This window comes from Actinia tenebrosa, unplaced genomic scaffold (genome assembly GCF_029948245.1).
Source record: "Actinia tenebrosa isolate PJP-AT-01 unplaced genomic scaffold, QUT_ActTen_1.0 PGA_scaffold0__85_contigs__length_37466705, whole genome shotgun sequence".
NCBI classification, from domain to species: domain Eukaryota; kingdom Metazoa; phylum Cnidaria; class Anthozoa; order Actiniaria; family Actiniidae; genus Actinia; species Actinia tenebrosa.
Window position 1 is genome coordinate 11,047,664 of NW_028292569.1, and position 17,426 is coordinate 11,065,089.

A 17,426-nucleotide genomic window follows, 5' to 3' on the forward strand; every position below is an offset into this window, starting at 1 on the left:
ATTTCACGTATAACATGACACCACAGAAACCAAACTTGGGCTACCTGTGTTAGTAGGCACCGTCCTTAAATCGCCTTGAACTTGGGATATGCGCGCTATATCAATTTAGTTAATTTTCACTGGTTATTAGTAATGTTATTAGGTGACCATTATAAACTATGCTCTTAACGTAATTAATATTTTATATACTCATTATCAATGCGCAATTATAAAATTTGAAATCACAACTTGCAGCTTTAGTTACCGATCGCTATTCTCTGTAGCACCGTTCAGCTGGATTTTTCCGGAAAAGATTAAGGTAAGTTTTAAAGTTATAATATTAACCCTTTAACTCTTACGACGTCCGAAACCGCACGTATTAAACGCACCTTATTCAGTTGAAAAATTCCCGCTTCAACCAAGCGAGTTGAACTGAATACAAGTCTTAAATCGTCATTCCGAAACAAGAACACTTTTCAAAAGTCAAACATGACTTGGATATATGTCCCAAATTCTAACAACCAAAAAACACTTTAAATGTTTTCGAAAAAACGAAAATTGACTATTTTTGATGCCATTTTCTAAAGCCCAAAATCACTTTTTATATTCGAATCATATTTTTTCTACTACAAATTTTTATTTCAACTTAAAATTCTAACAAAAAAAATTAAAATGTTTTCGGAAAAAACGAAAATTGACTATTTTTGACTTCATTTTCAAAGCCAAAAATCACTCTTTATCAGTCAAATCATTTTTACTGCAAATTTTTATTTAAACTCAAAAATATTGCTTACATTGTTATGTTCTGACCTGACTCTTGGTTGCAGATTTAAGTTTATTTGCCACCAATTCTTCGTTCTATACGGAGATCAACGACCTTTTTTCTTCGAGGTATCCGAGTAGCCGCTACTTGATTTCTCACTCGTCTGAAAATTGTCAGTTTTGAAAAATGATGATCAGATCGTCATGTTCTTAACAGCATAACACTAACAATTTCGCTTCATTTCTAGAATTTATTTTTTTTTTTTTTTTGGATATATCTTATCCTTAAATAATTCCCTTACACAGTTGCTTCTTTACTGGAGATCCGTCTCTCTAAATATTACATTCGATAGCATTTTTGGCCGTTGTATGAATGGTCGATTTTGACCGTCTTACAAAAATTACATATTGTAACATGTTAGATTACTAAAACCTCTCAAAAGAGTTTTGCTCAATTTTTGTGAAACTTTCGAGAGTTTTACTCGAAGCCACTAACAACATCTGCAGCTCTTGTTTTGTTAGGTTTTTTGTTCTGCTTTGACGCAAGCAATACTAGAACTTTCGTTTAGGAATGAATTCTATTCATTGTTGGTTATTTGTGTGTTTCGTGCAGGCTCGTAGCTAGGCTTAGAAATGTGGGGAGGGGGGGGGGGGGGGGGGGGGGCAAAACAACATTTTTTCGGAAGACCATAATAAACCTGTCTAATTTTACTCTAGTCAAGTCAACACACGCATAAATTTCAAAAGTTGCACCTACAGGTGTTGATTTCTTTACATTCGGTATTCATTCGGTAACCTTACGTATACCTCAAATTTATATATATATATCCCATCTTGGCCACGTATGTTTTCCGGAAAAAAGAAAAAGAAAAAATAATTAATCTGAGTAGAGTTCCTCCAACTTCTACGTGCCTGTCGTGCGACAAAGCCAAGGATTCTGGTGGGTAGTTAATGACTTTATGATGCCCTAAAGGTACCAAAAATGCCAATAACATACCGAGATTCAATAAAAAAATTCTAATTGTCACACCGGACCACCCGTCGCTTCACGTCGAGAAGTTATTTCATTGCATTGTTTCATAAAATTGAGTAAATAACATATTTTTATTTCGTTGACAGATGTTTTTATTTCTACTTGTGTTCACCGGGTTGTTTGTCGTGCCCGGTTCGGCTGTGCTTCGTACAAGATTCTCGCGACGTGGGATGTTTTGCAGCCGACAAGGTTAGATTCACGTGACTTTTGAGTGTTTTGTGGCGGGAAATAATCACGTGTTAACCATTTACCTTACCTGCCAGATCATGTCTTGCGCAACCACGTGGTAGCTGAACGTGACGTCGCAGACGAGTTAAGTTGCACCATCGAATGTGTTGCTGAACCAAGATGTCGATCTGTCAATTTTAAGAAACGAGTGACAAACAGCAGCAGTGGCGCCAAATGTCAGCTGAATAACGCCACAATGTTTTCAACCAAAAAAGAAAACTACGAGAAAAACTTAGACTACAACTACGTATTTGACTCTGATGACGTAAGTGATTGTTCCTGGACAATCCTTCCTGGTAGTTTTGTAAACACGATATGTATTTATTCTCTACTTTCTTTGTTCGAGATCCCTGTATCGTGCTCACAGATCAAGGCAACAGTTCCTTCATCCCAAAGTGGTTACTATCTCGTGAGAGGTTCCTCATCAAAATGTTCATCAAGATTGGTCTACTGCGACATGGAAAATGACGGTAACAATCTTAACTCTTTGTTCCGCAGAAAATGGATTCATATTAAAAGGATTTTTTAAAATAACGAACAATAATGGCAAAAAGCGCCAAAAACTAGACTGTATGAGTTTTGATCCCAATTTTCGTTTTGGGTTAACACTGCTGAAAACCTTTGTTTGAAGCGGTATTTTCAATTGTACAAAGACTTTTTGTTGCACTTTTGTTAGAATGTTGCTTTGTAATGCTTTTATTTAGAAATCATAAGGAAATAACCAAATGAAGGCCTAAACCTCATTTTCGATTCAAATTTTGGCTTTGGGTTAACACTTTGATTCCACCTTCATCAAACATCTCCACATTCAAACAAGCTAAACTTTCTGAATAACAACATTTTAGCCATGTACAACAGGCTTAACTGAAGAAAATAGTTTTTGGCGCTCGACGCTTAAATAAAAATAAAAAATCTCTTAATACGTAACATTAATGGTGATGACATTGGGTTTGAAGGAGAGTGGAAAGAGGATTGTATTTGTGTAACATTAATGATGATGACATTGTGTTTAAAGGAGGATGAAACGAGGATTGTACTAGTGTAACATTAATGGTGATGACATTGGGTTTAAAGGAGGGTTGAAAGAGGATTGTATTTGTGTAACATTAACGGTGATGACATTGGGTTTCAGGGGGAGGATGGACGCTAGTGACCAGTGTTTCCAACACCAGCAACAACCACCTGCTGATAAACAAGGTGAACTGCTTGAACAGCACTTTGTGTGTGGAGTATACGACTACCAATATGCAGACAAGAAAGATGGCAGATGATGATATTAGAGCAATGGCTGGTATGGAAGGTAAAATGAATGTAAATACATATTTAATGAATGAGGAAGGAATAAACCAGGTAAGAAGGAAGCAATATTTTAAAATGGGCTTTTCTTTTTTCAGGTGTTTTTCGTGTTAACGTCCTGAAAGCGTCTCCCTTCAGGGTGTTTTTCAAGGTAGTGCATTATTTGTTTATTATTAAGTCATATTGTTGTAAATTAATATTCTCCCATTCGTGTAATGTCATGTAATGAATCTATGGCATACACACCTTGTATTATTTGTTTCAGATTCCTAGTGGATCACAACACTTTGCTTCATCATGCGATGGAAACAGGTAAATATATAGAACCTAGCTAGTATTTAGAATCAAAATGAATTTACCATAGCCCCCTCCCATGCATTTTTATTCCTCCATATCCTCCATTACTCACCATTATTTCTTCTCCTCATTCTTTCTCCTCTTCATTTGTTGTAATGCGTTCTAATTGTAATTGTTTTCTTTGTTATTGATGGAATGGAGACTTCGATACAAAACATTTCAGTTTCATAACCACGTTTGTTTGTTTTCAGCTGTCCAAGAATAGTCACGTCCCATAATTATCCTTACGTATGGGAGTCGAACTGCAAAGGAACCAGCATGGGATACGCTATTGGTTTCAGTCCAGTAGGAATGGAATGCTATCATGGTATGGATGGATGGATGGATGGATGGATGGATGGATGGATGGATGGATGGATGGATGGATGGATGGATGGATGGATGGATGGATGGATGGATGGATGGATGGATGGATGGATGCATGGATGCATGGATGCATGGATGCATGGATGGATGGATGGATGGATGCATGCATGGATGGATGGATGGATGGATGGATGCATGCATGCATGGATGGATGGATGCATGGATGCATGGATGCATGGATGGATGGATGGATGGATGGATGGATGCATGGATGGATGGATGGATGGATGGATGGATGGATGGATGGATGGATGGATGGATGGATGGATTACTTCGTCAATAACTAGGAACTTTCCTTCTAATAACAATACTTTCTTTTTTTCAGTTTTTGACAACGAATCCCCTCACGACTGTCCCTCTCCATGGCAATCCTCTAAGTTTTCAAGTGAGTACTAAAATTTTCATTACAGTCAACTCTCCCAGCCATGAGAAATAATGGCTTTTACCAATTCAGTATCTCGATTGGTCGATTGGTTAAAAAATCCATAGAGTCATCAGGATTTCAGTACATTTTTACCACAAATTTTAATTTTCTGGCTCCTGTATTGGTCGAGAGACGTGGTAAATATGAACATCTCAACAAATTACGTTAGCAAATTACAAATTGCTCGCACATGGAGCCAGCTCGCGCTTGAAATCCTCCTTTTTTCAAACTGTTTGCTCTTTTTAATTGAAAATACGGTTTATTGTATCGTATTGTGTTGGCACTGTTGACGTCATATCTTGGTAAATATGGTTTATTGTATTATATAGGCACCGTTGACGTTCCTATCTTAGTAAAATGGTTTGTTATATAGTATTGGCACTGTTGACTTCATATCTTAGCAAATATGGTTTATCATATTGTATTGGCACTGTTGACGTCATGTCTTGGTAAATATGGTTTATTGTATTATATAGGCACCGTTGACGTTCCTATCTTAGTAAAATGGTTTGTTATATAGTATTGGCACTGTTGACTTCATATCTTAGCAAATATGGTTTATCATATTGTATTGGCACTGTTGACGTCATGTCTTGGTAAATATGGTTTATTGTATTATATAGGCACCGTTGACGTTCCTATCTTAGTAAAATGGTTTGTTATATAGTATTGGCACTGTTGACTTCATATCTTAGCAAACATGGTTTATCATATTGTATTGGCACTGTTGACGTCATGTCTTGGTAAATATGGTTTATTGTATTATATAGGCACCGTTGACGTTCCTATCTTAGTAAAATGGTTTGTTATATAGTATTGGCACTGTTGACTTCATATCTTAGCAAATATGGGTTATCATATTGTATTGGCACTGTTGACGTCATGTCTTGGTAAATATGGTTTATGGTATTATATAGGCACCGTTGACGTTCCTATCTTAGTAAAATGGTTTGTTATATAGTATTGGCACTGTTGACTTCATATCTTAGCAAATATGGTTTATCATATTGTATTGGCACTGTTGACGTCATGTCTTGGTAAATATGGTTTATTGTATTATATAGGCACCGTTGACGTTCCTATCTTAGTAAATATGGTTTATCGTATTGTACTGATTGGCACTGTTGACGTCATACCTTAGTAAATATGGTTTATCGTATTGTATTGGCCCTGTTGACGTCATATCTTAGTAACTATGGTTTTTCGTATTGTATTGGCCCTGTTGACGTCATATCTTAGTAAATATGGTTTTCCGTATTGTATTGTATTGGCACTGTTGACGTCATATCTTAGTAAAAAAGAGGACATACCACGCTTAACCATTGGAAATGTGTTAAATTACTCATCACTTAACTTTGATTCCATGTAAGCGTTTTTGTTTCCATTTTAACAGCTGAACGAGGCTTGTACGGATTTACATGCTGGGGAAACAACGGAATATTCTACGGCCTGAATGGATTTCTTTTTGTTAAGTAATGTATCTTATTGGGCTTAGTATAGACGTTATTTCACGTAACGAATGTACTGACACTGAACATTGAAATGTCTTCCTATAAGAATGGTTATCTTATGAGTGGGAAACACACGGTACTGACTGACAGCACCAAACGGTACAGCATGCTGTAACATTGTAATGGTTTCCCATAAGCAGGGGCGGATCTAGGGGAAGGGTGCAGGGGGTGCGCACCCCTCCCTGGTTACACTTTGTGCTCCTTCTTCGACGATAACCAATTTTGTTTTTTGCCTTTGATTCTAAGGGGTGCACACCTCCCTGGGTTAACATACCTTACATTGTGCGCAGCACCCCTCACTGAACAAGATCCTGAATCCGCCCCTGATAAGAATGGTTTTTCACATGCTGTAACACTGAAATGACTTCCCATAAAAGAATATGAAGTAATAGTCTAGCTCTTGCTTCCCACTGTAAAGCAACATTCATTCAGCCGATCATATCAAAAGCTGTACAATTCATTACTTTACACATTACGAGATTTTGATGGAAAGAAGCAAAACCCACCCTCCCCCCCCCCCCCCCCCCCCCCACACACACACACACACATAAACACACACAAACCCCGGTAGTTTCAATGATAAACTTTAATAGGTTGTTATAGCCAAAGGCGATAGGCGAAAAGCGATAGAAGGTTTTTCCAAGATCCAAGAATAGCTTGAATGACCTGTGTTTCAGCTTTAATATTGACCTTAATATTGCAACTGAGACTTGTTCAATTTTACGTTCGTCTCTCGTCTCGAAATGAACAAATCGCCTATCGCCGGCTTTGGCGGTGACAACGTTTTGAAATAGGTGTATGCTAAGGTGTTTTTCCAACACTCAGCCTCCTTCCATATGACTTATAATTACTACTAACTGTATTTTGTAACGTGGCAATAAATCATGATTTCAAGGTCTGGTTCAATTGAATTCCAATTCAATCTTTTGCCTTTCACCTATTTTGTGATAGTCTATGTGGACGATTCTTGCCATGCCAACTTAGCTATTGTTGCACTGAGGGTGATCACGGCCAGGGTTTGTTGCATATAATTGACAAACTCCCTGCAGCTTGTTACGTTAAACATAGTTTTACAATAAAATTTTGTATACAAAGTCAATATAAGTCAAATTCAAGAACTGATAAATAATACATAAGCCTTTGATCCAATTGCTACGCCTCGTAATAAGCCTTTTCATAGTTTAAGAATCGATTCCACTGCGCATGCGATTTTATCCCGAATTTCTCACCTTCTTTTGTCTAAACCTTCTTTTGTTCTTAATTAAACAAAAGAAGGTGAGAAATTCGGGATAAAATCGCATGCGCAGTTGAATCGATTCTTAAACTATGAAAAGGCTTATTTTAAACCTCTTAGATCACAGTTCAAAGTGTGTTTATCAATTGCGGGTTACGTTGTTATCGCACTTTCCAATCTACTCCCGAAGACGCCGAATGGAAGACTGCCTATAGACTAGGTAAGTAAAATTATTTCTTTTATAGATGAAAAAAGTGAAATTCTGATCACTGGTTTTTTCAATGACTATCATATTTTTATGGTTTTAATGATATCCAAAACTTTTGTTATGATCAGATTTGACTGAAATGTAAAAGTTAATCGCTATAACTTGAAACTATCTTATGTACATAAAATAAGATTTTTCGGCTCAACAAATTTGATCCAAGACTTTAACTTTTTCTATACTGATCTTCCCCGTTCCTGTCTTGCTCTATCCGCTTGCACAAACACTTCTCAATTCTACAAAATCTATTACGTTAGAAAAAACTTGTTCTTCGTTACGAGAGCAGCACTTAATAGGCAGTGGCTTACACTTAAGCTTGTGGCCCTCTTTTCATGATCTATTTAGAATTTAGAAGTTGTTTCAATTGTGGAGGATGGAAACCGAAGAACCAGGAAAACTCCTCGAAGCACAGGAGAGAACCAACTAGCATATAGACGACCGCTCTCGCTCTTACACCACACAACTTCCGCGATTAAATGACGAAAAAATGTTTTTAATATAACTGTATCAGTTAAGGAAAGAAAATTAGATTGATTTTGTAAATATTTCGCAAAAGGAAAGCAATAAGAAAGAACGAAAGTAAACTAAATAAAGAAATACATGCAGTCTGCTTCATTTACTAGTTTATCTGAAGTATTGAATTCTTCGTAAGGAATATGAAAAAGCTGTTTTATTTAACGAAAAGATATCGACTACTTTTCAACTAAGTTCCTTTATTAGCATTTTTGAAAACGATCATCAATAATGTAGACTTGTGCGAGTCGTAAATAATGAATGAGGAAACTAAACGAAAAACTTCATCTTATTGTTAGAGGATATTGCTCACGGTAGCCTATGTACTCACCCCATGCAGGGAACCCAGTATGACGCTGGATACCGGATTCAAAGGGCTGAAAAAAATTTTTTTTTTAATCAGTCATAATAAGTTTTGTTTGGTTTCAGAAGATCAATCCTGGGAAATCATGTTAGTAATATCACTGCAAACAAAGTCAATAAAGTCCTTGGAATAATCAAATTTCAGTTGGAACTGCAAACATTTTCTCGATCGATATACGACTCGCTTCTTTAAGCTGATGTTACACGGGACGATTCGCAACGACGATTGTTCGCGATACGACTCGTCGACTTTTAATACATGCTACACGAGTCAACTTTTCGATTTCGAGTCAACGATTTTTAGCGATTTCAAAGCCGCCATCTAGTTTGTTGACATCGCCGTGCTTCCATGAGTAATGAGCTGCATTTTAGGTATGCGTTGCGCTAAAAATCGTTGTTGAAGCTGTTACACGAATCAATTGACATAAAATTCGCCATTCATCGTTGCGAGTCAAAGCTGAATCAAAAACTTGCAACGCGTTGCCGAATCCGAAAATCGTTGTAGATGGCACGTTACACGGCATAAATAGTTCTCTCAACGGTGTGTCGCGAAAAATCGTCGTTGCGAATCGTCCAGTTTAAAAATATAAATTAATATGTGGCTATGGGGTTCGAACCCACTGGCAGAAATTGGAGAAAAATTTCGATTCCATTGTGGCATACCCCCCAAGACATCATCCGTAGGGCTGATGCGTCGTATGGTCTTCGGACGACAATTGAGGCCTTCTGTCCTTGGGTGTACGAATTACGCAAGAATATGTTCTAGCCGGAGAACTGTCAGGGGAGAGACTAGTCGGTCTACAGCTAACCCCTTGCACTCCGTAACGCATGGAATCGGTTGAAAATTTGATGTTATAAAGTCTAGTCTATCTTGTGCATTGTTTTCGCGTCTATTGTTATGGTGATTCATCTGCGACTATTGTGCAGTGGGAAAAACTTGGGCTTCTCAAACACACTTTTTCGAGTCCGGTTAAGCAAAGTTAGCAACTGGATGGGTGACCTAAAACTAATACCTATGTAACTTTTTTGCAGTTTTTCTTATTTGGGGGGGGGGGGCGAGAGGGACAAACTTTCATTCGGAGATTAAACTAAACTAAAACTCAGTCCTAATCGGCAGCAATTTGTGTGACATGCACCAACTCGTTTTATATTTGCAGCACTGAACTAGTTTAACATGTAGCAACTCGTCTAACATGCAGCAATTCGTTTCTTATTTGCAGCAACTCTTCTAAAATGAAGAAACTTGTCTATAACACGCAGCAACTTGTCTGTATAGCAACTCGTCTAACTTGCTGCATGTCTCTCATGGGCAGCAGTACTTTGACATAGTCCATAAGTACGTCGCTTTTTTTGCTTTGCCATTGAAGAAGGGCATTGTTTTTTATTCATTTTTTTAAAATTCATTTTTTAACTCGTATGATATTTTCCTACTCTCGACCGTGTACTCTCTGACTCTCAATCCCCGACCCTCGACCAAATTCCATGCCAGGTCGGTCATGTTCGTCTTACCGAATCAATTTATTTCGGATCACTTGATGACAGATCTTATGCGATGCCTTGAATTCCAAAGAAAGTGGATTCCGAATTCCAGTTTAATCTGGATTCCTGATTCCAAGTGTTTAATTCCGGATTCCAAGATTCCAAATTCCAGATTCCCTTACGTGGGGCGAGGTGTACCAAGAGTTTGTTTTTAACATAGTATTCCACTTCTGCTTCTTTGAAAGCTGTCAATCTAAGATATCTTGACGTGTAGAATCACTAAGTTATGATTGGCTAATCAAACAAGTACATTTCTAAACTTATAATCGGTATGGCAGTAAATATTCAGTAGAGTATATAATTTAAGAATCTTACATAACTAGAACTAAAGATAAACCAATGATAGCTAAGTAAAGTGGTAGAAACCCTATAGAGTGTGACCAAGGGCTACGAGTAATAGAGGAGGAGCTTCTAGTGTCGTGAGCATAGCAATTCTAATAGTTTAAACGTGTTTCAATGCTGAAATGGTATCGATATTGTTAAGAAGAAAAAAATCAATCCAAGTTTTCGGTTTCTAGGCGTTTACCTAAGAAAACACATTTTCTCTCTCATAACATTATTAGTTGCAACGCATTATGGCAGACGGCTTGAATTGGGTTCCCAATATTACTGACACATTGTTAGAAGATACCACTAGTAGGATTAGTTCATATTCGGCCTTTCTTAGCCCTTCATGATCTATTTAATAGAAGGCAAACTACCTTGGCTTGAAGATGATCTTGAATATATTCATATAGAAATATTATACGCTTAATGTCTGGTCGTGAGGGAAATAGTTAGATTTGTTTTCCGAAAGTCTAGATGTTTGACGAGGCGAAGCCGAGGGAAACATCGAGACTCGAGGGAAACAAAACTAATTTCCCGAGGGACCAGACATTAAGTGTTTTGTTATATAGCAATTGAGAAATATTGAGAAGTCAGTTTACGAAATAAGAACTTTATTTAGCAAGCTAAATGCATAAAAACTGACCATGATTTTACAAATACAACTCACATACGGTCTTTTATCATATATCCTGTATCTGCCCGGGCGCGCGCTGTTAAATAAACCTTTACGAAAATGGCGTGAGCAGGGCCTAACGGCTTTGTGCGAGAAGGGCCGTCCGTATCCGTACGGCCCTGCTCGAAACCTGCGACCGTATTTTCTTTCTTTTATTTTATTATTTTTCTTTTCGTGAGGGTCATATTATAAAAGCTTATTAACTGAGTTAGGTCGGGCCTAGTCTCCTTCGCATCCGTTTTTAGTGTCGGTCGTAACGCAACGCTCCCTCCCAAAGTTGCGTGACGACCGACACTAAAAACGGATGCGAGGGAGACTAGGTCGGGCCGCACTAAGAAGTATTTGGCTCTCGGTCATTTGTAAGGGTCTCGCTGCGCTCTGTCCGTACGGTATCACCTTAAGCCAAATATTTTCCCGTACGGCCTTCCCACTCAGTCAATAAGTACATAGTATTTCTCTACCAAAAAGCGAGGAGAGTAGCACCAGCTTTATTCGTATTTTCCGAATCCTTTTTCTCAATAAAAGTCTGCAATTTCTCTGTAGAAACACTGGAAAATCTCTATTGTTTTGATTCGAGCCCCATTTGTAATGAAAATTCAAGCAAAATATCTGCTCCCGCTTTGTCGTTTTTGATTGGTGCAAAACATCACGCCATCGCGATTTTCACGTTCTGATCACTTGCACTTGTTTATTTTCACGATTATTGTCAAATAGGTAACTTATTTCCCGTTCGGGACACATTTAGATTTAGCTAGTGTCACGTGGTCATCTTTCAAACAATGAGAGTTTTCGTTATATCGGAAAATTTCGTAGCTATATAGCAATGTTCAATTTTTTATTTATTTATTTTTTATTTTTTTATTTATTTTTTGCTTCAATACTGATGTCAGGTCACAATTTCTATCAAGTCTAGGGTTTGGATTCTTTAGGAGACCAACCAATGTAAATCGATTGAAACTACGCAAATAATGATCGGAAAGCGTCGATCACTCATCGATGGGCATCGAACACCAATCGGCAAATTTCGACCACCCATCAACTGCCACCGAACACCAATCGTCAAGCATCGATCATTCATCGACGAACATCGAGCAACAATCGACAAACGTCCACTACTCTTCCACGAGAATCGGACACCAATTGGCAGACATCGAGGCTTCATCGAAAATCAGCGAACACTGATCCATATCCATAAGTATTTTTGCTTCTTAGTTTTCCTTGGTGTTTTTGTCGAGCCCGGTTCGGCTGTGCTTCGTACGAGAATCTCGCGCCTTGGGATGTTTTTGAACCGACAAGGTAAGATTCACGTGACTTTTAAGTGTTTTGTACAACTGGTAGCCAATGCAAAGCGAGCAAGACAGGAGAAACGTGATCAATGCGCTTAGTTCTTGACTAACCTGGCTGCGGAATTTTAAATACGCTGTAGCTTTTGAATATTAGTAGCAGGTAGCCTATATATGACTAGTGCAGGTGTCAAGCTTAGACGATAAAAAATCGTATACGAGGTGTTCAATACTAGACTGGTATAAGGTAATTCCTAACTATGCCAATATTTCTATAAGCTAATGACGCAGACTGACAGTGGAAATGGTGGAAATGCCACCTATATTGCGCTCTTCAGAGGTTGTTGACACAGTTTACCATATGTGGTATTAGAGCTAGCAATTGAGAGAGAAAACCTAGATGAAAAATGTATACACCATTTACTTTACCTGACAGATCATGTCTTGCGGAATCACGTGGTAGCTGAACGTGACGTCACAGACGAGTTAAGTTGCACCATCGAGTGTGTTGCTGAACCAAGATGTCGATCTGTCAATTTTAAGAAACGAGTGACAAACGGCAGCAGTGGCGCCAAATGTCAGCTGAATAACGCCACAATGTTTTCAGCCAAAAAAGAAAACTATGAGAAAAATTTAGACTACAACTACGTATTTGACTCTGATGACGTAAGTGTTTAGTGCTCTTGTAACTTTCTTAATGGTAATCTCATAAACACCACAAGTATGTATTCTCTACTTTCTTTGTTCCAGATCCCTGTATCGTGCTCACAGATCAAGGCAACAGTTCCTTCATCCCAAAGTGGTTACTATTTCGTGAGAGGTTCCTCATCAAAATGTTCACTAAGACTCGTCTACTGCGACATGGAAAATGACGGTAAAAATGTTGACTCTTTGTTTCAGAAAATGGATTCATCATATACGTAACATCAATGATGATAATATTGGGTTTGAAGGAGGGTGGAAAGAGAATTGTATTTGCATAACATTAATGGTGATGACATTAGGTTTGAAGGAGGGTGAAAAGAGGATTGTATTTGTGTAACATTAATGGTGATGACATTGGGTTTGAAGGATGATGAAAAGAGGATTGTATTTGTGTAACATTAATGGTGATGACACTGAGTTTGAAGGAGGTTGGAAAGAGGATTGTATTTGTGTAACATTAACGGTGATGACATTGGGTTTCAGGGGGAGGATGGACGCTAGTGACCAGTGTTTCCAACACCAGCAACAACCACCTGCTGATAAACAGGGTGAACTGCCTGAACAGCACCTTGTGTGTGGAGTATACGACTACCAATATGCAGACAAGAAAGATGGCAGATGATGATATTAGAGCAATGGCTGGTATGGAAGGTAAAATGAATGTAAATACATATTTAATGAATGAGGAAGGAATAAACCAGGTAAAAAGGAAGCAATATTTTAAAATGGGCTTTTCTTTCTTCAGGTGTTTTTCGTGTTAACGTCCTGAAAGCGTCTCCCTTCAGGGTGTTTTTCAAGGTAGTGCATTATTTGTTTATTATTAAGTCATGTTGCTGTAAATTGATGGTCACCCATTTGTGTAATGTCATGTTATAAACCTATGGCGTACACACCTTGTATTATTTGTTTCAGATTCCTAGTGGATCACAACACTTTGCTTCATCATGCGATGGAAACAGGTAAATATATAGAACCTAGCTAGTATTTAGAATCAAAATGAATTTACCATAGCCCCCTCCCATGCATTTCTATTCCTCCATATCCTCCATTACTCACCATTATTTCTTCTCCTTATTCTTTCTCCTCTTCATTTATTGTAATACGTTCTAGTTGTAATTGTTTTTTGATGGAATGAAATGGAATGAATTGAAATGAAATGAAATGGAATGGAATAGAATGGAATGGAATGGAATGGAATGGAATGGAATGGAATGGAATGTTTCATAACAGCAGCAACTGTGGCTTTCGCCCTGACGTCAATGTCAAACAGTGTGTTTGATTCAAGTGGAGAGCAAATGTATGTTAAAAGAAGAAAATGCATCGCGGAATAAAAACAAAGTTTAGCAGTTTCTTAAAAAAGAAGACTAGAAAAATTCTGCGACAAAATATTTCAGTTTTATAGCCATGTTTGTTTGTTTTCAGCTGTCCAAGAATAGTCACATCCCATAATTTTCCTTACGTATGGGAGTCGAACTGCAAAGGAACCAGCATGGGATACGCTTTTGGTTTTAGTGGAATAGGAATGGAATGCTATCATGGTATGTATGCATGGATGCATGGATGCATGGATGCATGGATGCATGGATGCATGGATGCATGGATGCATGGATGCATGGATGCATGGATGCATGGATGCATGGATGCATGGATGCATGGATGCATGGATGCATGGATGCATGGATGCATGGATGCATGGATGCATGGATGCATGAGCATGGATGCATGGATGCATGGATGCATGGATGCATGGATGCATGGATGCATGGATGCATGGATGCATGGATGCATGGATGCATGGATGCATGGATGCATGGATGCATGGATGCATGGATGCATGGATGCATGGATGCATGGATGCATGGATGCATGGATGCATGGATGCATGGATGCATGGATGCATGGATGCATGGATGCATGGATGCATGGATGCATGGATGCATGGATGCATGGAGGGATAGATGGATAGATGGATGGATGGGTGGATGGATGGATGGATGGATGGATGGATGGATGGATGGATGGATGGATGGATGGATGGATCGGTGGATGGATGGATGGATCGGTGGATGGATGGATGGATGGATGGATGGATGGATGGATGGATGGATGGATGGATGGATTACTTCGTCAATAACTAGGAACTTTCCCTCTAATAACAATACTTTCTTTTTTTCAGTTTTTGACAACGAATCCCCTCAAGACTGTCCCTCTCGCTTGCAATCCTCTAAGTATTCAAGTGAGTACGAGAATTTTCATTATATTCAACTCTCCCAGCCATGGGAAATAATGGCTTATACCAATTCAATATCTCGATTGGTCGATTGGTTAAAAAATCCCTAAAAGCATTACGATTTCAGTACATTTTTACCACAAATTTTAGTTTTCTGGCTCTCGGATTGGTCGAGAGACGTGGCAAATATGGACATCTCAACGAATTACGTTAGAAATGTACAAATTGCTCGCACATGGAGCCAGCTTGCGCTTGAAATCGTTCTTCTTTCAAACTGTTTGCTTTTTTGTAATTAAAAATAAGGTTTATTGTATTGTATTGTATTTGCCCTGTTGACGTCATATCTTGGTAAATATGGTTTATTGTATTGTATTGGCACCGTTGACGTCATGTTTTAGTAAATATGGTTTATCGTATTGTATTGGCACTGTTGACTTCATATCTTAGTAAATAAGAGGACATACCATCGCTCAACCATCGAAAATGTGTTAAATTACTCATCACTTAAGTTTGTTTCCATGTAAGCGTTTTTGTTTCCATTTTAACAGATGAACGAGGCTTGTACGGATTTACATGCTGGGGAAACAAAGGGATATTCTACGGCCTGAATGGATTTCTTTTTGTTAAGTAATGGAGTTTACTGGGTACAGCACAGAACAGCATATTCCGCGTAGAATAGACTTAATTTCACTTAATGAATTCGAAAGTACTGGCACTGAACATTGAATCTTCCTATAAGAATGGTTATCGTATGAGTGGGAAACACACGGTACTGACTGACAGCACGTACACGTTACGAAATGCCGTAACATTGTAATGGTTTTCCATAAGAATGGCCGTTGTCGTCTGAGTGGGAAACATACGATAGTGACTGACAGCACGCACACGGTACGACATGCTGTAACACTAAAATGATTTCCCATAACAATGGTTATCGTATAAGTGGGAAATATACGGCACTGACTGACAGCACGCACACGGTACGACATGCTGTAACACTGAAATGGCTTACCACAAGAGACGGTATGAAGCAATACTCTAGGTCTTGCTTCCCACTGTAAAGCAACATTCATCCAGTTGATCATATCTCTTAGATACGTTTCTTCAAATTTCAAATTGAAGTAAATTGTTACTTCAGCTTCGTGTTTTTCACATTTATTTTGTGAAGCTTTCTGCCTTGTCAAGCTATCACAGTCATCTGGAAGGCAGACTCGAAACAAGAAAAACACAAGAAAACTTGAGCAAGCAGTGTAAAGCGCTCGCAGTACGCGTGTGCAGAAAAAAATCAATTGGATGATTCTAAAATAGGTTAAAAGAGGGCTCACGATAGCTATAAGCCTAAATACGAAAGATTTCTTCTCATAGTTCATTTTATATTAATGCCAATTATTGCTTGACCTAAGATCTAAAAAAAAAACATATGATTGTTCGCAGTTTTCTGTCTGTTGTTGCAGATATTCTCAGTCTCCCTCCCACAACCATTATTCTTAGCGTTAAAACAAAATAAGATTGTTTACATGTGACGTTCGTCAATAGAAAACATTCCGACGCGTAGAAACAAGAGCAATAGCATGTTTGAAATATCTTAGTAGTCATATACAAGCCACATCGCTTTACCGTCGTGCACAGGCTGTACAATTCATAACTTTACACATTACGAGATTTGGATTGAACAGAAAACATGATTACATAAAAGAAAATCATTGGATACACCCCTGTAATAGATCTTAGAACGTGTGGTATTCCCTTGATAACTATTTCTTTTTCTACCATTAATGTTCGAGGTACATGAATAAGAATACAACTGCAATAGTTGAAATGAGAAAACGTTACACCGAAAATGAAAAGGATTTTGAAAACATCATTTTCCGTCTAACTCCCGTAGTTTCAAGAGACGTTGTCATCGCAGAAGGCAATGGGCGCTGCGCTCGGTCCGTACAGCATCACCTCGAGCCAAATATTTTCCCGTATGGCCCTCCCACTCAGTCAATAAGTACATAGTACTAATTAGTAGTAATTCATACAGAATCCTTTGTTCCCTATTGTTTTAATATCACTATTTATCATATGACCCGTACGGCCCTGCTCACGCGCTCTAATAAAACCATTGGAAAAAGTCACGTGATGGGGGCCGGACGGGTTGACGTAAGCGGGCCGGAAAAACCCGTCCGGCCCTGCTCAAAATCCGTCCGGCCCTCTTCGGATGTAACCATTAAATTTCATTTAAAAAGAAGCTAAAATGACTGACAATTTAAGCGAACACGACGAAAGCGAATTCTACTATCCAGACGAGATATCTGACACTGAACTGGCTCAGCAAGCGACATATTTTGAGTCA

The 17,426-nt window shown here is 38.4% G+C and overlaps 2 protein-coding genes across 2 annotated transcripts; both read left to right on the forward strand.

Annotated features, from left to right (window-relative positions):
* The first annotated feature begins 240 nt into the window (after window positions 1–240).
* Window positions 241–6,463, forward strand: LOC148913470 (uncharacterized). The gene is made up of 10 exons (XM_089030304.1): window positions 241–298; window positions 1,861–1,963; window positions 2,038–2,267; window positions 2,349–2,472; window positions 3,135–3,302; window positions 3,397–3,449; window positions 3,564–3,610; window positions 3,847–3,962; window positions 4,347–4,406; window positions 5,839–6,463. Exons 2-10 carry the CDS (start codon window positions 1,861–1,863, stop codon window positions 5,919–5,921), a joined length of 984 nt encoding a protein of 327 aa, XP_088886430.1. The 5' UTR covers window positions 241–298; the 3' UTR covers window positions 5,922–6,463.
* An 867-nt stretch (window positions 6,464–7,330) lies between these two features.
* Window positions 7,331–16,905, forward strand: LOC116305219 (uncharacterized). Its single transcript, XM_089030282.1, has 10 exons — window positions 7,331–7,410; window positions 11,779–12,166; window positions 12,590–12,819; window positions 12,904–13,027; window positions 13,342–13,509; window positions 13,604–13,656; window positions 13,771–13,817; window positions 14,281–14,396; window positions 15,035–15,094; window positions 15,637–16,905. The coding sequence occupies exons 2-10, from the start codon at window positions 11,839–11,841 to the stop codon at window positions 15,717–15,719; spliced, it is 1,209 nt and encodes a 402-aa protein (XP_088886408.1). The 5' UTR covers window positions 7,331–7,410; window positions 11,779–11,838; the 3' UTR covers window positions 15,720–16,905.
* The last annotated feature ends 521 nt before the right edge of the window (window positions 16,906–17,426 follow it).

What these genes read in the sequence shown, in the direction of transcription:
- LOC148913470 (XM_089030304.1), top strand. Translation starts at nt 1,861, where the DNA reads ATGTTTTTATTTCTACTTGTGTTCACCGGGTTGTTTGTCGTGCCCGGT. An exon ending in GATGTTTTGCAGCCGACAAG is followed by an intron (nt 1,964 to 2,037) that starts GTTAGATTCACG and finishes CTTACCTGCCAG; the next exon opens with ATCATGTCTTGCGCAACCAC. An exon ending in AGGAATGGAATGCTATCATG is followed by an intron (nt 3,963 to 4,346) that starts GTATGGATGGAT and finishes TCTTTTTTTCAG; the next exon opens with TTTTTGACAACGAATCCCCT.
- LOC116305219 (XM_089030282.1), top strand. Translation starts at nt 11,839, where the DNA reads ATGATCGGAAAGCGTCGATCACTCATCGATGGGCATCGAACACCAATC. An exon ending in CTGCGACATGGAAAATGACG is followed by an intron (nt 13,028 to 13,341) that starts GTAAAAATGTTG and finishes ATTGGGTTTCAG; the next exon opens with GGGGAGGATGGACGCTAGTG. An exon ending in AGCAATGGCTGGTATGGAAG is followed by an intron (nt 13,510 to 13,603) that starts GTAAAATGAATG and finishes TTCTTTCTTCAG; the next exon opens with GTGTTTTTCGTGTTAACGTC.